Here is a 21,598-nt window from a genome sequence, read left to right as displayed (position 1 = left end):
TCACTTGTCACATTTTCTTAAAATTTTACTTGTTGCAGTGTTGTTCTTTCATTGGTGTCATGAAAGATTTCTTAGGCTCGTCCTTTCTCAGTGCTTTCCTGAAATGAAATGGCTTGACACAGCTGTTCTAAGTCTTGAGATGTACAAGTGACCTCTTCAACTACTTGTAAGTGTTCCCTTTCCTAGAATACCAGGTATGTGAGCAGGCTGGGTTTAGATTTCATGCAGTAGGACATAAAATAATGAAGGCAACAGGCAATGCAAATAATTGTACTTGTATCACACAAAAAATAAGCATATCCAGAAAATGGAAAGATAACACACTCTATGAAAGTTTTTGTTTCCTATAATATTCTCACAGATTGAATCAAATTTAATCATTGGGATTTCCAGGTTTATTTCCCTATAGCTATTGATCACTAGAAAATGAATAATTCCTGAATGCTTTTTTAGGTCTGCAGAAGTAGTTCTAGTTATGAATTTTCACAAGAAAATGTGACATTCATTTTCATTACAGAGGAGGATAGAAAGGCAAATAATATATGTAAATATTTTAATGAGAATGATAAACATCTTTAATGCATGAAAAGGTGAAATTGTATGAGACAACAAAATAAATGTAAATGAACTAAATTTGCATGAACTAAGTAAAAGTGACTGTCTTTAAATGAGGAATCCTTTATTCTTTAGTTCCTAACACTTCTGGAGGTTGCCTCAACTGAGATTTTGTCTTGACATTGGGTTTTGTTTTAAAAGGAGAGTAAAATTTTATATCATGCAGGATCAAGTCTATTTTCAGCCTCTGAAATATAAATGGGTAGAATTTTTTAATCTTAATTTTTAGAAGTTTTAACATTTCTTGTACCCTCCATATTTACCAGTTTAAGCTAACCTGCTAGTGGAACAGGATTCTTAAAATCAATCCTTAGAAGATTTTTCCCCTGTTTAACTTGCTAATTTTAGAAACACATTTAGCTATGCAGGGGCAGCTTCCAAATTAGACAACAAGTGAACCTGACACCTAGAATTTCTTTTTACTGTTCTTTTCCCATCTGAAAATTTCAGTTAGTTCTTAAATTTGCCTGATACAAAAAACTGGACATATGCTTTTTCCTTGTTTGATGAAGTTCAAGCAAGTTTAACAATATAATTTAGCTAAACATAAAGGTTATTAAATAACTAACAAAACATTATTTATTCTTTTCTGTTAGAAAGACACAAGTTTGTACCTTTAGTTTGAAAATGTTCCCTAAAGGGAATTTTCCCTACACTTGGTTCTTTGTTCTTCTGTTTAGTTTCTTTATATCAGATCGTAACTCTAATAGAAGACTTCACCACCTTCTGAACATTTAGTGCAAGATAAGAGATAATTCAACCATAAAAAGTCTTTCAGGACTCACTAAGCTTTTTGTTTTACAATTTAAAATATTTGTACAGCTATGAACTATGCAATATTATGGTCTAACAATTTTATTAGAATTTTAAAAAATATGTTTACTATGAAAATATGTTCTTATTCGCTAGCGAACTGTACGCAGTCTTTGGTTAAGTTTTCTAAGTGTTAATTCTATCATAATTACTAGCGGATATATAATCACTTACCTAACAGATAAGTGATTACCTAACAGGTTAACAGATTTTGCTACTTGAAACATTTTCCATTTCAAGTCATTAATGAAAATAAGAAATCTTAATTGTATAATATTGCATACCTAAGTCAGCTTCTCTTAGTTCTTCATGACTTTTTTTTTCAAATATGCTTTAAAATGAGTTCTGTGGAAGTGAACTTTCGCAAGAGTGTATGAGATTGTGAAAATAGTTGATATGCTTGTTTTCCTTTGTGTTTATTTCTATTTTGAAATCTTGTACTTTCAAAGCCATGTATTTTCAACAGGGTCAGGCATCTCAGTGTTTGGGTGGAGAAGTAATAATGAAGAAAATGCCTGTATGGTACATACATAATGTTGTCCCAGTGGTGGTTCAGATGGCACCAGTTACTCTTACTCATCACTGCTTTAAAGTTCAACAAAGTTGGGGGAGTGGGTGGGACTCCCACATGCCCTTACAACTAATCTGTCTTCTTAGATCAGGTGGTATTTCTTTCTTTCCAAAAGATGAGAAGCAGGGGTTTCACTGGGGAGAGGTGTTAATCGCTATGATTATAATAGCTGAGAGGTATTTTCTGTGTTTGCCAAGACGAGGCTTATCTTCATCACTTGTGACATTTCGTATGAAAATAATCATATTCAGTCTAGTATTATGGAAAAGTTCCAGTTTGGGGTAGACCCACTACCAAATCTGCCCTGATTTTCATGGATTCTCTTCTATTTTGTAAACTCGCTTACATAACCTTATAGAGTACAAGATGACACAGAGTGCATCCTGTGTCATAGGGCAATCCAGAAACAGTAGTGTTGTTCAGACAAATCTTGTTTCTTTTTTGATATTGTAGAATTTATATAAAACTTACAATTATAATTGTTAAACTTATGCAGCTCTTTCCTCTGAATGTCATCCCCAAACTGCATCATTTCCTTTTGCAATTGAACATGGGTAAATTTTGACTTGATGGAAGCATTCATGGTGCTATGACCCGAATTTGTAAAAACATCAGGCTCAGTATTGATTGTATTTTAGCCTAAGCTGTCATTAATGAAAAAACAAAATAGTATCAGCAAAAAATTGTTCCTGTTAAATGTAACAGTCTGGTTTTATGCCTGTATTTCAGAATTTTCATCAAGAAGTCAAGAAAACAGATGATTCAGGAAGCGTGTTAAGCCTCGACAGTCTTGAGGCTGGAGAACAAAGTGGAAATTACACAACATCAAGTGAATCATCTTTGACTACACCGTGTGACTGTACCCTCTACAATCCAGAAAAATCACAGACCAGGAATAATGGTTTGCTTTATACAGCTCAAAGTACTTCTTCTAAAAATATGCATCTAAATAATTGTCTGAGAAATGTAGCTTCGCAATACTACCACAACTTACCTACTCATGATCTTTTAGCTAAACATAATGTTCTAACTCCTGCTGAACATGTAAACACTTCAGAGGAGGAATCAACTGCTTCTGACAGATCTGGAAAAAATACTGCAGAGTTCTCTACCTCTGGTAAGCAAGAAATCTCTGTAAGCAATGTGTTTAGTTTTCTGCAAAATATAAAAGAAGAAAGAAGCAAGCCATCTTCTGGAACCACTTACACATTAGCCACTTGTCATGCTGTTTTGAATCCCAGCAAAACCTGGGCCAGCCCTGAGTCTATTCCAGGAGAAGGAGTTCAGGATCTGATGCAAGATCAGAGTTTTAAAATGACCCCACAAAAAAGAAATGCATCTGTGCAAACCTCTAGTCAACCTATTGCAACATCTAAAATCTCATTTCCTAATCAGGGATGTTCCACTGGCATTCCCAGCACAGCTGATACATTACCAAAGGACAAAAACATCAGTATGGAGTTTCTAAAATATACCTCAGGAAAAATTACTGTAACAAAGGAAGAAAATATTAAAGGTATTGATTACATTAATCCAGGATCATCTTTATTTCAGGACATACCAAATGCCTCAGTTCTGTGTGATGTTAAACAACAGAATAACAAAGAGGAAGAAAATGGAAATATGGTTGAAACTATGTCATTGCTGTCTGATAGAGAGTTCAGATCTGGCACTCCTGCACAGCACAAAAACCTGAAAAACAATATTCTTGAAAGAAAAAGAGAAAAGTTTCTTGGTAGTATCTTAAAGAAGGATTGTAAATATGAACCCAGTCATTTCAAAGCTGTGGTTATGAACCACGGGATCAGTTTTGGAACGCAGCCCATGTCTTCTATCAGAGACAGTTTAGAACTGGCAAAAATTAAAAAGAAAAGTGCAGAAAACGACAAATACAATAGAAAAATCAAATGGTGTGATCAAATTAACCAGATAAGAATAGAAAATAATGAAAAATGCTATGAAGAAAACACCAGTGAAATATCTTCTGCACAGCTGCAATATGTTCAAGCTATAAATAATGCTCCTAAGATTAATTTAAGTATTGTTGCTCAACCTTCAAACCCGATGTTCATAAAAAATCACCAGGAAAACTCTCATATATCAAAACCAAACGTTAATACTGAAGAATCAAATAGAGAATGCACATCTCTGAATATGTTTATGTCTACTGGATCTGTTTCTGCAAAAAAAACCTGGATGGTGTCAAATGATGAAGAAAGTAAACCAGCAGTACATGGTAATAATTCTAAAATTAATGAAGGTAGTCAGCTGAAAAATAGGGCAAAAATAGCTAGAAAAACAATCTCTGCAAGACCCCAGCCAAGATTTATGACTGAGAAGAAAACAGGCACTATAATCCAAGCACAGTTGGCTGCAGAAACCAACAAAACTCGAAAATCTCCAGGGAAATTCCTAGCACCTCACCCACCATCCATACCTCTGCCAAGAAGCAGAAGTGGTGAAAATGCAGCCAGCCCTGGGTGTCAGCCACTCCTGCCTTCAAGTCTTCCAGCAACCGCTACAAGCAGGAATGATTTAAATGAAAGGTATGTTGTGTTAGCAGATCAGGTTTTAAACAGAAACGGTACAGAATACAGTCAGAGTATTACTTGTCATTCTGACTTGTCCACTGTGATTTTTACACCGGACTGCAGCGTGGCCAAGCACGGACCTTGGGAAAAAAATACTTGTTCTGCAAAGAGTGTTCAGACGAGCGCCTGTCAGGATCATTCAATAACCTGCACTGGAAGAAGACCTGTTAACACAGAAAGTGGATTACATCGCCATCATATCCCAGCAGCTGGAAAAACAAGTACCTCCTGGCAAGGAGTACATAGTGCCCAAGATCCAAAAGGCTCTGCTACTGGTAAGAGTCATGTTTCTGGGTCTGGGGAGGGGGTATGTTCAGACAAAAGTCTATTTCAGTTACATCACGAGTTTGTTTTTAGTTAAAGCATCCAGCCTTTCATCCATTCACACAATATAGGCACTTTTAACAAGTTTTCACCATTTGTCATTGTTATTTCTGTTCTAGAGGTGCCCAGAGGCCCCTCAAACATCAGTATCTTTTTTTAATAGCTTTCTACAATATTAAATGAAAAGGAAGTATTTTCCCTGAGATTATATTCCTGACTAATGAGCAGATGTGACAGGTGCTCTAAGTAATTATATAGAAGGAAGTGACTAAGTTTATGAGCAAGTTTTACAAGGTAGCTGAGAGTTGTAGCTTCTTGTCCAATGGTCACCGATACGAGAGTGAGAGAAGCGCATATCTGCCATGTTTTTCAAATGCTGACAGTGTAAATGCCTAAAATGACTATGTTTTGGTCCTAATAACACAATTAATGCTAAAAAAAAAAAAAGTAAATTAAAAATAAGTAGCTTCTAACAGATTAATTTTGCTCTGCTACAAAGTATGTCTGATTCATAAAGAACTGCAAGAAAACTGAGGACCAGTCTTGCCTTTTATTAAAAGCTAATCTTGGGAACAATATGATGCAGAGATTGATTGGTGAGATAGAGGAAAGAAGCAGAAGAAATTTGGGAAGAATAAACTTTAATCTCCTGGGGTTTACAATTCTAAATAGGTTTCATGCTTTTTGATTTGCCTTGTTTCTTCTCTGCAGCCTAGCTGTATTCTGTGCCTTGGGCACTGATGGCATCCTTGTGCTTGTAATTTGAATATTGTATGGTGGTTTGCTTCCTTCTGAGGGCTGCAGCTGGAGGCAGAGCTCCTCAGGGCAGTAGACCCTGCTTCAGGGTAAAGCAGCTTTCTAAACCACTTCACCTACTGGGATCACCCCAAGGACTGGCCATGCAGCTCAAAGATACTTTCTAGCAAAAGTGAATAATTCCCATAACTTAAAAAAAAAAAAAATCAAAACAGAACCTAAATTTTATCTACAGTAATACATAGTTTTAAGTATGGAGCAATTCAAAACAGCTTCGTTGTTAAGAGCAGACGCAGGTAAATATTCTTGGCCTAAAGCAGGGGTGGGAAATGAGAAATGTTATCTGCTTGTCCATTCCAGTTCAAAGTCAAACAGATGAGCTTAAGATATGTGGGGCTCCAGTTAAAGTATTTGATTTTACATTGGAAATGAATGGAGTCTTGAATTACCACGCCTTGCCTCCAGCAGAGGTACTTGCCTCTTGATGTCCTTATTTGCACATCAGATAAATGAATCAGGAAAGGTACTGGGTCAAAGTTGTGGGCCCTATAAATACTGTCTTCATTGCAACCTAAAATGCTACATCCCCAGTGTCACACAGCTCCAGTTCTTTTAGAGGAAGAGTAACCTCTTTTTAAGATTTGGATGGGGACCCCTCACTCAGTATCTGCTTAGATTTCATTTTGAAAGTCTTCTTTATTTTAAATATGCTAATAACTCTTAATGACTTGCTATTATTTGTCCCATTGCCTGCAAATGCACATAGATCACCATAGTAGTTGCCCTAAAGTGCTTGCCATAAAAGCTTGAATGCTGCACTGTTCTTGAGTAAAATACCTGCTGCGGCACTGTTACAGAGTTCGGTGAGGTCTGTGAGGACCCTGTAGAAAATGTGATCTGTTGCAATGCTTGGACACGTACAGAAAGAAAAGGTCAGAACAGGATGAATAAATTGTCATCCACGAGAATCTTCTTTAATTGGGCTTTAAGTTGTATATCTTCTTGCTGACACATACTGCATCTGGATGCTATAATTATTTTTAATATCCTTTGGTGTTCAGTCAGTAAAATGCTTTAAAAAGTGTATTTAACATTTACATTGTAACAAATATTAGACCAATTCACGTATTTCTAGTTAAACAAGGATAGAATGCTCAGTATCTCATGCACTTCAAGATGTTATTGCTTATTATATTTCTGTCTTACATTTCTCAAAGGAGTCTTTTCCTTGGCAAAGGTCTATCATGTCTTGCAATCGACTTAAATTAGGTGTTGATGCATATCAATAGAGCAACTTTTATTTTTCAGAAAAATACGTGATTATTAATATAAGAATCATAGAATCAGCGAGATTGGAGAAGACCTAAGATCAAGTCCAACTTTTATCCCATGGGGCCAAGGCCACCATAAACCATGTCACTAAGGGCCTCATCTACACATTTTTGAACACTTCCAGGGTCTTTGTTTCCACCACTTCCCAGGGCAGACTGTTCCAATGCCTGATCACCCTCTCTTTTCCCTAACATCCAGTCTAAACCTCTCCTGGCACAGCTTGAGGCTGTTTTCTCTTGTCCTATCACTTGCTATTTGGGAAAAGTCACCAGCCACATCCTCTTTCTCCAACCTTTTTACAGGTAGTTGTAGCGAGTGACAAGGTCTCTCCTGAGCTTCCTTTTCTCCAGGCTGAACAACCCCAGTTCCCTCAGCTGCTCCCCATCAGACTTGTTTTCCAGACCCTTCACCAGATCTGTTGCCCTTCTTTGGACCCACTCCAGCATCTCAGTATCTCTCTTGTAGTGAAAAGCAGAAGTTTCTTTTTTGCTTCTTTTAAAATTTTCCCTATATTCAATATAACGTGATCACATTTCTTTCCAGGTGCTATTCAGAACCATGTGTCACATTACAATAGTTCACATAAAACTAATGTCAACCTTTTAAAGCTAGTGTGTCCCATGTTCCCACTGATGGCAGCAGCCATATGACTAGTTTCAAATCTGATTCCAGGATCAAGCAATTGTTTTCTTTTTTCTGCAAATAGTAAGAATTCTGCTTTATTAAATAGCACCAAAATAACAACTAGAGAAATAAAATTCTGTTAAAATCACTAATAGACCTCTTGGTCTAATTATGAACTGTACATTAAACTGCTCATCTAAATATATATTATGTAAACAAATAGATAATTTATCTTCCCAAGTATAAATCTTGTAACTGCATTTACAAATCAAGTAACTGAACTGAGTTTACAAGTGGGAATATAACATCTTGGATATGTGGATTCCCGACTTGCATATGAAAATGCCGATTTGCATCTCAATTTATATCCATGAAAGTTTAATTAAGAAATTACTTTTGATTTTGAAACTTGAGGCTTTAATTTTGAAAGATGTATTATTATACCAGACAAAAGCGAGGTATAGTGTCTAGGATAGGCCTCTATACCCAAGGGAAAATGCAACACAGCAGCGCTGTCTTGAAAATTAGTACAGAGATGCATAAATTAGCGAGATTAACTGTAGAATCCCAAAATGTAGAAACTAAGGTTTTAAACTGCGACTTTGCATTCATATCACACCTGTGAGGCCACACCTTGAGGACTGAGTCCAGTTCTGGGCTCCTCAGTATGAGAGAGATATGGACAGACCAGAAAGTGTCTAGTGAAGGACCACAGAGATCAAGAAGGGACTGGAGCATCTTTTCTAGGAGGAAAGGCTGAGATCTGGGACTGTTCAGCCAGAGAAGAGAAGGCTCAGGGGGATCTTATCAAAGTCCATAAATATCGAAAAGAAGGTACAAAGAGAACAGAGCCAGCCTTTTTTCAGTGGTGCCCACTGAATAGACCAGAGGCAAATGGCACAAACTGAAACACAGGAGGTTCCCTCTGAACATCAGGAAGCATGTTTTTTACTATAATCATGACCAAGCACTGGGAGAGGGTTGACCAGGTTGGTTGTGGAGTCTCCATCCTTGGAGATGCTCAAAAGCTGGTCCTAGGCAACTAGCTCTAGGTGGCCTTGCTTGAGCAGGGGGGTTGGACCAGATGACCTCCAGAAGTCCCTTCAAACCTCAACCATTCAGTGATTCCGTGAATCAAATAAACTGTGTGAACTAGTACATGTTTTCTGCACAGTGTAATCTTAACAAACGTTGAATCTATTATGGTATACAATATAGCAACTTGGCAATAGGCATTTACTGTGTTGGACTTTAGACTTCATGACTATACTCTAAATGCAACTTATTTTCTAAAACATCAGGGTTTGGGACATTATTCGATATTTGTTATATCACAGTTCACTGTTCTTTCTTCCTTTTACTTGGCAAGACCACCTTGTATTTTTGCACAGACCATCTTTGTTATCTGGGATTCAACACTGGCCTTCACTTAACCTGCTTATAAATGTTCACATATAATTCACATCTGTATCATGTAGTCCTATGCTAACTGAAATTAAATATACCTAAGAAGTGCCTGTTTATCTCTTCACTGTAAGAAAATACATTTAGTGAGATCAAAGGTAAACATACTCAAGCTAAACATCTAAATTTGGACAGAGATGTTTACTCATCATTATTAGTTTTGCTACTCCTATCTTTACCATGTTTTTACATATTTTTGGGTTTCTTTTGTATGCATGTCATTTAAGGTGTCACTCCTGTTACAAGAAAAAAGCAGGTTTTTGACAACCATGAAAATAAACATAGAGGTTTTCCAGAATACAGAAGCCAAAGTATAGCCTCTAAAAGATGGAAGCCTACTCATCATGTACAGGTAAATATTAAATATGATAAAAAATAAAAAACTTATTTATCTTGGAAAAGGAAAGAATTTCAGGAATATCAAAGATTTGTTCAGTGTCACACAATTTTGAATCAATGTGTTTGGTCAACTTGCTGTCACTGCTAATGGAAAGAGTAAAACCAACTAGAATACATCACTATATTAGTATATACTAATATTTTTGCACTTGAAAACAATTAATAATATGAAATAATAAATAAAAATGTTCAGAAAGCAGTATAGTTACATTAAATTATACTTGAAATATTATTATATTTTTAATAGAATTTGCTCTGTACTGTCCAGGTGAGTCCTGATCAATCTACATTTGATCCAGTACAAACCAGGAATAACACCTACAAGTCTGATGAAGGTATAGTAACACATCTCACTTAAATTCTTTGTATACATAAAGTAGTGATCTAATATATCCACTGTGTAACATCACTTGTCTCTTTTGGTATATCACAGAATCAAAGAATGGTTTGGGTTGGAAGGGACCTTAAAGCTCATCCAGTTCCAATCCCCTGCTATGGGTAGGGATACCTTCCACTAAACAAGGTTTCTCCAAGCCTTGTCCAGCCTGGCCTTGAGCACTGCCAGGGATAGGGCAGCCATAGATTCTCTGTGCAACCTGTGACAGAGCCTCACCACCCTTACAGTAAAGAATTTCTTCCTGATGTCTAGTCTAAATCTGTCAGCTTAAAGCCATTCCTCCTTATCCTGTCACTACATGCTCCTGTAAGAAGTCCCTCTCCAGCTTTCTTGTAGGTCTCCTTAAGGTACTGGAAGACTGTTATAAGATCTCTCTGGAGCCTTCTCTTTTCCAGTCTGAACAAGCCCAACTCTCTCAGCCTGATTTCATAGAAGAGGTGCTCCAGCCCTCTGATCATCTTTGTGGCCTCCTCTGGACTCACTCCAGGAAATCCATGTCCTTCTGGTATTAGGGATCCCAGAGCTGGATTCAGGGCTGCAGGTGGGGCCTCACCAGAGAGGAGCAGATGGAGAGAATCACCTCTCTGCTGGTCATGCTCCTTTTGATGCAGCCCAAGATACACTTGGTTTCTGGTCTGTGAGAGCACACACCTGGCTCATACTGAGCTTCTTATCAACCAGCACCCCCAAGTCCTTGGGCTGTTCTCAATCCATCCTTTACCCAGTCTGTATTGGTGCTTGGGATTGCCCTGACCCAGGTGCAGGGACTTTGCAGTTGGCCTTGTTGAACTTCATGAGGTTTGCACTGGCCCTCCTCTTGAGCTTCTCAGTGATGCTAAGAAAGGGTAGTTTGTTGTCTAGACTTTTTTTTTTTTTTAGTGGAAATGTAATATATGGCATCATGTGTCATTACATTGACGGTTTTATAAATGTATTTCAACGTATGCTCAAATTTCATTCCATTCCTGTTTGTATTTACCTATATCACAGCTGTATGTATCACATGTAACTGTACAAGATGGACAGTTATTGCTTGCTATCATTACATATTTCTGAAGTCGGTAGAACTTGTTCCAGTACCAATTGTAAGGTGCATGACTGATCTTAATTATGTAATTTTCTAACATATCATGCTTCTTGGCTTTGCCACCTTTTTGATCTTTTAATGTGAATGTTGTGTGTTTCACAAACCTATAGTAATGAAAGCAAGCAGTATATTTAAAAATCATGAGCTCTTCTTGTTTGAAGTTACCCCTGTAATCTCTTCAGTTTCAGAGAGCACCATTCAGTTTCTCATGGCAGAAAAACTAGCAAGTGGACCTCTTGCAGAGGATGAAATCCTGGCAGCCTTGGGAAGTGTGCAACCAGCCAGCTGGTCCTTATTGCCTAACGGGTCTCTGTGTCCAGGCATGAGTGCACTTTCAGTAGAAGAAATGAGGATTTTGCAGTCTCTTGATTGTCTCAATCAAAGGCTACAAAGTAAGTTTGATAATAAAGAGGATCTTGCATCAAGCAATTAAGTAATTTTATATTTTGTTTTCATAGATTAATTTGAATTGAAAACATGAATCCTGTGATAGAATTTTTTCCTCTATTTTCTTATTGTTATTATTATTGTTATTAAATGCAGCGAACAGTAGATCAAAGTCATTAAACCTTTCTTAAAGTAAATTAAATTAATTTAAAATAATGGTGACTTTGTCATGGTCAAAAAACCTATTCAAAATGTGACTGGAGGACACCTTCAGAAAATGGCTTAGCCCAACTGTAGCTGTTGTTACTAACAGATGTTTGTCAAAATTGTTCTTTAAATATTTTTCAGATGTATCAGCTTCACTTGGGAACCTGTTCCAGTACTCATCTGTCTTTCTTTTTTTTCCAATTATTTTTGCAAATAATTGTCCTTTATATTCTGTATCTTGTCTTTTTGCAAATGTATCCTTTATAATGAATGGATTTTCATTTTCTTTCTTCCAGTTTTTAGAATGTTCATCTTCTCTGTGAATTCCTAAAGATAACAAATGCTGAGTTCTGAGATTGCTGAAGCCAAATCTGCATGTTTAAATGAATATCACTTGCTCAACTATTTTAAAAAGTCAAACTTAACCAAAGTGTTCTCCAGCCTGTTCTTTCCCTTTGCCAGGCTGATTTTCTTACCTGCTCTATTCTGGTGCTTTTTACATGAGGTGTCCCTATCACAGCTTTCATTTCGCTGAAGGGTATGGGGGAAAGCCTGTACTTGTTCTTGATAGTTACTTCTCTCCATTGCTTAGTTAGCTAACATTTCATTTGTATTCCAATTGTAACTACCATACCCATAGAACAAACTTCTATCATCTTTTGCTACTCTATCTAATGGTTAATATGTGCTTTGATCTACATGATCATATGGGTCTTTGACAAACACTGTAATTGGTTTGACATAGTTTCTGTATTTCTGTGCTCCATCCTGTATTTGAAATCAGGGGGACCTTGTGACTTAATCCATGTGGTCTCTCCACTGGACTGCTTGGCTTCCCATATCCTTGGAATAACTTCTGCTTGCCATTTCTGCAGTTTATGGAACTGCCAACTCTTCTGAGTTTTACATTTTCCTTGGACTATTTTCATATGAAATTTTACATGCCAATTATTGGAATTTATAAGAGTCTGCTTTCTTGAAGTCCATTGATTTTATTTTATTATTCTATTACTTTTCCTTCTAAGCTGCACCATTTCATGACCAGGTTACCCAAGTTTACCCCCTTATTGACTAGAGTCAAACTAAACCAGGGCTCATTAAGATTCTGCACACTATTCATACATTTCTACATCAAATGGTGGATTGCTTGACTTTGAGGAAAAGGGTTTCAGTTTCCTGTAAACTGCAACAGCAGAGTAAAAGGTTTTTGCAGCTGCTTAAAAACTTTCTGCAGCTGTAGCTTACAATTCCTGCTCCCATCAAAGTGGCTCAGAATTTCATTACATCATAGCTCATAGTTATTGCTTCCAGGCAAATAGAAGTGAAGAATTCTGTCTTTTGTCATTGAGGAGTTGTATGATATGCTTGGGTTAAGAAAGTAGATATTAAAAGAGAAATACAAGAAAACAGAAAACAAATTGTTGTATAAATAACAGAGAAATGAGAAATAAATAGAAGCAAAGGTAAATGTATCAAAAGAACTGGAAGAAAGCAGGAGTTTGCAAATTGTGAAAACTATGAAAACTCTAAAGAACATGAAACAGTGAAAGAATCATTGGAGTTAACTGATTGCAAATGAACTGTGAAAATGAATGTAATACATATATATAAAAAAGTGTAACTCATAAGTTTAATTAGCTTTCTTAATTATTCAGGGATTAAAATTGGTAGTAAGAAGCTGGGAAATTTTATAGGTAGACTTACAGGACATGTAAGTACATGTAAGTACATACCTGTTAGTAAGTAAAGTGGTGTAAGTACTTTCATGTCATGTAAGCACATTACTTTTTTAAACCACAACCTTTTTGAACCCCAATTTTTGGCTTTGTTTTCACGTTATGAATTAAGTGGCGAAAATTGTGTACCTTAATAACGGTCCTTTTAATGAATAACAGTTACTCATCAACCAGTCTAAGTCTGGAATTTTTGCTGCCAGCTTAGGGTGGCTGCCATTCTTTTCTCTAGCTTTAGATTTCTTTTTACTGACACTAAATTTTATGTTCAGATAATAATATCTAGCTGCAAATCTTAAAAATGCAGACACAGCTTATACTTCAGCAACTGTTGGTAGGGGAAAAAGGAATAGTGCTGTTAAGCTCCATTTTGACAATGTTTGGGAAATTTTGTGTTGAATATTTGACTGTGAATCGTATTTTTATTGTATATTTGGTTTACATAATATTTATTATTTACTTTTATGCTATTTTTAGATGTTCAAGAAGCCATTACTAGAAACCTATCTGCTTCAAATATTTTGCAGATAATCACCCCTTTAGTAAGTATCTAATTTAAGTATGTTCAGCTTTCATTCCTACAAACTGACTTCTTGGCTTATTTTATAATAAAAATATAATTGAAAATATTGACTTCAATCTGCTGATTGGACTGACAATTTGATATTTATATTTACTCTACAAAAGAAACCAAACACGTACGAGCTTTGTAATACTGTAAGCAGACATTAGGTTTCTATCAAACTGCCTCATGCTCTGGCTTCATTTTCCTTTTGGAATTTGAAGACACTTGCAAAGTCCCAGAAGTTCCAAGAACTTCTAAGCAATAATAACTTAGCATGGTCCATTTTCAACTATATATAGCTCATAATTAATTTGTATTTCTTAATAATGTAGAGAGGAAATGGGGAGTGGTGCATGGTGGTGTATAATTGGTAATACAGTGAATTTTGACTTTGACCTGCAGATATGCCATGTTCCGTAAGTGACAGGTATTACCTTTCTTCAATTACTGTTTGTATTTTATTTCATACATGTCAATGTGAAACAAAATAGTCATGATATTTAGAACATAAAGAGCTGAATCAGCAGATTAGTGTCTGAAGTGTAAAATTTACACTTCAAATGTTCAGTTTATAATGCAGGAATTAGTATTTATAATTCTGTATTATCAGTCTCCTCTTTTACTATATATTTGTACCAAGGAAAAAAAATAGATGACTCTAAACTTCATACTTTATATACTTTCACATATTTCATTTACTGGATAAACTGTTACCAAAACTGCTAGAGAAAGTTCTCTTTATACAGAAGGCTTTTGCCACTTACTGAGTTTGAGACTGAAAAAAAAATGGAAAGAATCCAGGCTCCTACATTCAAAATGATTGCCTTGTTTGAAGTGGGACTGTGAAAAGAACACAGCATATAATTACCTCTTGTCTTGTGAATCCTAGTATTAGGTGTGATTTAGAACCTCAGCTTCATCTCCCCTGCCTCCTGTCTTTTAAATGTAATTGTTATGGCTAAGCAACTTGTGAATTTTCTATTTTTCATCAATTAGTGTAACACAGCTACCTTTATCGGATCTGTGTTTTACTAAAACATTTCCCAGCTTTCTTCATACCCTGTCCTACTTAAAAAAGAGCTGTTCCCTCACCAGTGCATTTTCCTGGCTTTCAGTAGTCAGACTTCCTGGCTGGCTGGTCTGTGACAAAAGCTTTCTCCTTCTAATTCTTCATCTACAAGATCTTTGATTCATGAATAAGATACAAACAGTAGACATTACTCAGGCTGTCCAGTCTTTGGAAGTGTAAGTTTTCTAATGGACATTTTAATCCCCTTTGTTCCCTACAAGTATATATTTGGGCATTTAAACTCAATGTGCAGTAAACGTATGTACTCGTGTACAGCTGTACATACACTTTCAGATCCCAGGCACTGGCCTGCAATTCTTCTTGCTGATAAGAGTAAACTATTGTCATACAAGTTCCCAGATGCAGAAAAAGTATAGCTGACTGAGATTTTCATCAAATCTTCTGCTAGGAGAAGCAAGGAGATTTGAAATTTTTACTTCACCAAGAGAGCAACCTGCTTCAGCTCTCCTAGCTTCAGAACATCAACATGAAGTGTAGATATTCACTCAGTAATGTGTGTGAATGACATTGTATGCTGTAATACCAACCCCTCATTGTTCTCTGTGTTATTATAGAGCGTTCAGCAGTGTATCTCCTCCCCTTTGGCACACGCGGTGACAGCCTCCCGGCAGTAGCACAGTGCCTCAGGTAGCCATCAACTGCAGCTGTATAGAAGATTCTGACAGTGTCTGCTCCAGGATATTGCACGTTGACATACTTTCTACGTAATGCATGTACCATCTGACACTACAAAATTAGCAACAAAATAAAGATGAAAGCAGTAAAACAAATAGTAAAACAAGCAGTAAAACAATTGACTGGTAAGCACTGTTAGGATAGTTAACTGTATTTTATTATGCACTTTACTGTAAAATTTATTTAAAACCCCTGTCTGCATTGTCACATTGGTTCTAGATTAGAGGCCTTTTTTCAGTTAACTAACATGATACCTAAATCTGTAAAGTTAGTTACTACGGAGTGGTAACTTTTAACTTCCTCCCTTTGCCCTTCCTCTGCTGTTTCAGTGCAAAGTAGATAAACATTGAAAAAAACTGTAGAAGGTGTATGCAGTGCACAGAATCAGAGAAGCAATAAAAGCAAATTACTAACTCTCTGGATTTTTAACTCCTTATTAGATGCTTGATTTTCTGTTTGTATCTATATAGTAAGAATTGTGAGGTTTGTCTGGGGATGTAAGATACTTCTGCCAGGGATATGCCTGTACCCCACTCAGTGTTGTTGCTAGTCTTGGTTACAGTGTACAGGAGCATAGGGGAGTTGTATTTCAGAAGCGGGCTCAGTGCTTTACCAGGGGAATGGTGTTTCTCTGAAGAGAATATACCTTCCCAAAAGAAGCAACTAAATGACTATAAACTTTGTTATTCCCCATCATACCAAGATCATCGTACCATTATCTTTGTTAAGTGCCTCCATTGCTTAGGAAGTAACCAGCCTGCAAAAGGGAGAGAAAAGGAAAATGTGCTCATTATAACAAGACAATTTATCAGGGGATTAGAGCTGGTGTGTAGTATCAGCCAAGAATAAGGTGAGCTACATGTGTAGTGAATAGTCAGCACCTGAAATTTTACAAAGGAGGATTAGGATAAGATTGATTTTTTTCAATACAATGGTTTGAAGAATGGAATGATGCTGTGGTTCTAGTTAGGCACTGCAATGCCTTGGGAGGAAAAATCTGATAGACTGAAAGCGGCAGACTTCAGTCTGGAGCCTGTTAATATGAACTGTATTTAGACATCAATATCGCAGAAAGTTGTTGTCTTACACTCGCTGCTGCTGTCTGTCCTGACACTGCTGACAGAAAAGGGAAGCTTCAGCTGCAGTTCATGTGCCTAAAGGATTCTGATGGGTGTCAGTGCTTATTGGGACTTTGGTGCTCAAATACATGTAAAATTCCTAGCAAAAGAGATTTGTGTATCCTCAGAGCAAATGAACAAAGGCCTTCTGAGATAGAACTCAAAACTGGTTTGCACTGAAAATACTGAGCCCTTACATCTCTCTTTGTATGCAGTACACTGCAACATTCCAGTACGGCGAGTATTTAATATTTAAATAGTGAGGAAAAGCCTCCCCACAGAGATTAAGAGAGGGGAAAGCAAACAATCCAAATACCAGAGGCCATGGATCAAAACCAGCCCTGCTAGTCAGCAAGCCAGAACACCAGCTTGACCAGGTTTGTTCTCCTGTTACTGGGTTTAGGTGGCAAAAGCAAAACCCATGAGTCAGCTTCCGCAATTACACAGTGGGACTGCAGTCAAATAGAGGTGCCTGCATTTACTTTTCTAGGAAAATATTTTCAAATTAGTTATTTCTTTTAGGGTCATAGGCTTCAACTCGGAGACAATCACCTTGTTTCTTAGATCACTTTGGCTCTCTTGACAATGCTGAAGGCTAGTTGTTGGTTAGGTGTCCAGCCAGCATCACTCTCGGGCACCACAAACATGCACTGCAAGAGTGTGCGACCCACAGGTAGCTCCTGGATTCTGAGCACTTGCAAAGAGCTGACAAAGGCTTTTGTTCCCATTAGCTGAGGGTTATTTGGAAATAAAATAAAAGGCTTAATTTTATTTTTCAAGTGTGAGGAGAAGTAACTCTTAAAATCTATCAAGTTTAGATGTGAACATGCTAGAATTTGTGTACTTTTGATTTCTTTCAAAACCTCTTTCCTCTGCCTACCATTTTTCCTGCCTTTTAAAGAAATTAGTTCATATTCTTTCTACAATGACATTTTAGTATGAAAAGAAAGCATGAAAACCAGGTTAAAGTTAACACAAAACTTTAACCAGGTTAAAGCTTAAATACAAAACACCCACAAAGCTGCTCTAAATGTGCACCATTGTGCCAGATTTTCAACATGATTGAATGCCTGTAGGGATGGTTTCAGGTGAAAGCACACCTCCATGCTTTTACATGCCAATGATCCCCAGAAATATCCATGTATCCTCAGCACATCTCTCCCATGTGACCAACTGTACTTTAAGCAAAAGGCTAAAGGCCAACAGGTCACATGAAGTTGCGCAGGGAATTCAGAGCACAAACCTGATATTTCAAGGATAAAATTAAACTTTCATATTTCACAAAAAACATTCTTCTTCTCTCAAAGATTTTACTGCTTTACATTCAGACACCCTCCTTAGTCTCATTTGCTTCTTGAGCTGCAACACTGAGTAAACTGCCCCATGCATAAATCATGGGTTTACTGGGGAAATTTACCCGTGGCATAATCTTTTATTTATATGACTGCAATGCCCCAGAAAGCTTGATTGTGATGAGCACTGCACAAAGCCAGGCTTGCAAGCAAGCAGTAAGGCTCCAGGATCAAATGAAGGCAAGATTTCAGCAGGAGATGGCAGCTCCATAGCTCTTCCGTGGCAGGATGGGCTGTGTAATGACAAACCCATTCCAGTTTTACTCAGGACAAGTTACAATAGCTGAGTGTTCAAGGCCAGGGTGGACAGAGCCTTGAGTGACATGGCTTACTGTGAGGTGTCCCTGCCCATGGCAGGGGGGTTGGAACTTGATGATCTTAAGGTCCTTTCCAACCCTAACTATTCTGTGATTCTATGATACAAGGCAGCAGTCAGGAAGAATGTCCCAAATGGGCTGCAAATGGCAGTGGAGCAGAGCCAGATGAGGGCAGACACTGCCAGGGCAAGGCCAGGGTTAGAAGAAAGGGGTTGAATTAACACCATCTTTACAACCCTATCATGTGTTTGCAGTGTGTGATAGCACCCTTGCCAAGGTCCACCTTCTCCTGCATCACCTGTGCAGCAGAAGATGCCAGGAGGAATATTATCTGCCTGTACATCACAGGCTGGCAGCCACCACCCACCCCAGTGCCTGCAGCGTGGTTCTGAGGTGGCAGGAGGCAATGGACCTGGGGCCTTCTCTTCAGGACAAGAAGGGGCTCTGCCTGCTGTTGGCTCTTGAGGCAGTGGTGATTCCACGAGGGTGCTGTGGATGTGGGGTTGGTGAAGCTTCAGCCAAACAGGGACTATGTATGTGCTCAGTGCTGGCAGGGACAGGCAGGGAGACATGGACTGGTTGGACTAGAGCTGGAGCTGCTGTGGCAGCCTGGGGTTTCTGAACAAGACTCTGAATCTCCATCCTCTTCTGGAGCTTTCTGCCAGCCAGGGGCATCAGGCAGCAGGGGCCTTACCTGTGCTGGTTGATCAGGTCCTGGTGGTGGCAAGAACTGCAGTGGTAATGGGAGAGAAGAGGGAGACTGGGAGAGGCCAGAGACCTTCCTCCTTCAGCCACTGCTCCTGGCCAAGTTGCTTTCATTGGGAAGAAGTATGCTTTGTAGCTACCGGATTCACTGGTTAACAGAACATCAGCCTTGTGAAGGGATGAAGGCCTTTGCAGAGCCATGACTGACAGCTGTGCTCCATGTTTCAAGCATCTTAAACACTGTGTTGCAGTCAAAAGGGGCACAAGTGAGCCTTTATGACAGCAAACTTTGGTGTGAAATTGCAGCAGTGAACACTGCTGTTCTGTACAGCCACAGGCTGTTAGGACTGAGGGTACCTCAAAGCATTTGAGACTAAAGGGCTCCCTTGAAATATGCATTTACCTGCACAAGGCCAGTATTTAGTACACAAGTCTTGAGCTGTGTGGCAGAAGCTGTAGTAAACCTCCTGCTGGGGAGGGAGAACGAGTGCTGCTGTCAGATTCTGCAGACCAAAGGGGAATGACAATGCACGTTAGTAATCAGCAAAATACAGGCAGAGTGAGTAGGAGGACTGCCACCTAAAACATGGCTATGGCTGGGTGGAAATAATCAGCCTCTCTTGTCATCAAACACACTGAAACACTTAAATCTGCTCAATCAAATATACGGGAGGTTCTGTATCCTTCAGTCATTCTCATCAGAATATCCATAATGGCCTGGCTCATAACGACTCTTGCTCCAACACCACTGCTTTTGTAAGAGATAATTCACCCAGAGTGAATTTGACCCCATATAACTAGCAATGACTCCACAATGTTTTTGGAATTGTATTTCAAATCATAACCACAGGATTCCTTCAATACTGAATATAAATCCCAAGCCAGCAACAATGGTGGCAATGATCCAGGTGACAGAAGTGGCTGTGGGTGACAGAAATCTACATATAAAGTCTCTATTATTGTATATATTAACTTTGTGTTTATTTTGAGAAGGAAGGAATTGCTCAACATTTTTCTTTAATCTGTATCCAATAGTTCATGTTCTTTCAGAGTGGCAGGAAAAGAAGAAAGAGAGAGAAAGAAAAAGAGAAAAAGAGGAAAAAAAAAAAAAAAAGAGGTCCAGAGGAGGGCCGTGAGGATGATCAGGGGACTGGAGCAAATGAAAGTTGGGGCTGTTCAGCCTGGAGAAGAGAAGGCTGTGTGGAGACCTCATAGCAACCTTCCAGTATCTGAAGGGGGCCTACAAGGATGCTGGAGAGAGACTCTTCATCAGGGACTGGGCACAAGGGGAAACAGATTTAAACTTGAACAGGGGAAGTTCAGGTTAGATGTAAGGACGAAGTTCTTTACTGTGAGGGTGGTGAGGCACTGGAATGGGTTGCCCAGGGAAGTTGTGAATGCTCCATCCCTGGCGGTGTTCAAGGCCAGGTTGGACAGAGCCTTGGGTGAGATGGTTTAGTGTGAGGTGTCCCTTCCATGATGCAGTCAGGTAAAAATGCCACTAGAATGGACCATTGTCTGTTATTTGATGGTCATTGAAGAACTGTGACATTAAGCCGAAATAAATGAAAACATTTATTTCTAAAGAAGAAAATGCTCCGAATAAACTTACTACTCAGCAAAGTGTTTTGGTTAAAGAAAAAAAAAATCACTGAAGTTGAAATATTTCTGTTTGTATTTAAAAGTCTGACATTTTTCTTCAGTATCAGGTTTTGAGACTAAAATCAGCTTGATCAGATTAGCTATGTGAAATGTTTTTTTTCAGGTCTATTTAAATATTTTGGTAATTTCTTGCCAGTAGAAATTATTTCCCCTTCTGATTTCTCAGTTTGGCCATATAATAAAAAGCAAAAAGCATTTGCATGATCTATTTAAGTGGTCTGAACACTGTTCTAGCTGTAGGCAAAGGGTTTGGCACTGGAAAACATGACCCTTAGAGATCATATGGTTGGTTTGCTGGAGTTATTTTCTCTTAGCTATCTATGTTGCAACACTGACCTCTGTTTTGTAGCCAGCCCATGCCCACAGACTCCCTTTGGAGAACAGAGCTGTGTGGTGCTGCTTTGCACAGCTGCTGTGGCAGTACCAACATAGATGGTCTCAGTAGCTAACAGCTCAGGGAGGTTCCAGCTGGGAGTATGGGGGGAAGCACAAGTATTTACATGTACCTTTTACGATACTACTCTTAACAGCAGTCAGAACTAGGGAGGCAGACCACAGGTTGCTAAGGGTGACCCTCATTTGCTTCCTGCAGACTGAGTCCTACCTGAAATGAAAGGTGGCTTGGCCGAACAGAGAGCTTGGGCGTTTGGGTTAAGTGTATTATGGCCTACATCTGGTGGAGCTGAAGAGCAAGCTTGGGAATTCTCCGACAGCTCCTAAACCAGAATTAATAGAGTAAGTCTTCCCCCTTTTTCTTGGATTGCTAGAAAACTGGATGAAAATGTGAAAGCAATTATGTCCTTCAGACCTCTCG

The 21,598-nt window shown here is 38.3% G+C and overlaps 1 protein-coding gene across 1 annotated transcript in view; it reads left to right on the top strand.

Moving 5' to 3' along the window:
- The window catches only part of CEP126 (centrosomal protein 126), a 41,362-nt gene extending 25,635 nt beyond the window's left edge, over positions 1-15,727 (top strand). The window contains 6 exon segments of the mRNA XM_062629852.1: positions 2,729-4,865; positions 9,318-9,442; positions 9,737-9,824; positions 11,156-11,365; positions 13,778-13,842; positions 15,510-15,727. Of these exon segments, the coding sequence (XP_062485836.1) occupies positions 2,729-4,865; positions 9,318-9,442; positions 9,737-9,824; positions 11,156-11,365; positions 13,778-13,842; positions 15,510-15,617 (2,733 nt within the window). The 3' untranslated portion in view covers positions 15,618-15,727.
- The last annotated feature ends 5,871 nt before the right edge of the window (positions 15,728-21,598 follow it).

The sequence above is a fragment of the Pezoporus occidentalis genome, unplaced genomic scaffold, assembly GCF_034315485.1.
Source record: "Pezoporus occidentalis ecotype Australia unplaced genomic scaffold, CSIRO_AGI_Poc_V1 ctg342, whole genome shotgun sequence".
In the NCBI taxonomy this organism is placed as follows: Eukaryota; Metazoa; Chordata; class Aves; order Psittaciformes; family Psittacidae; genus Pezoporus; species Pezoporus occidentalis.
The sequence above is the reverse complement of the archived record's forward strand: the minus strand, read 5'-3'. Positions and strand labels throughout refer to the sequence as shown.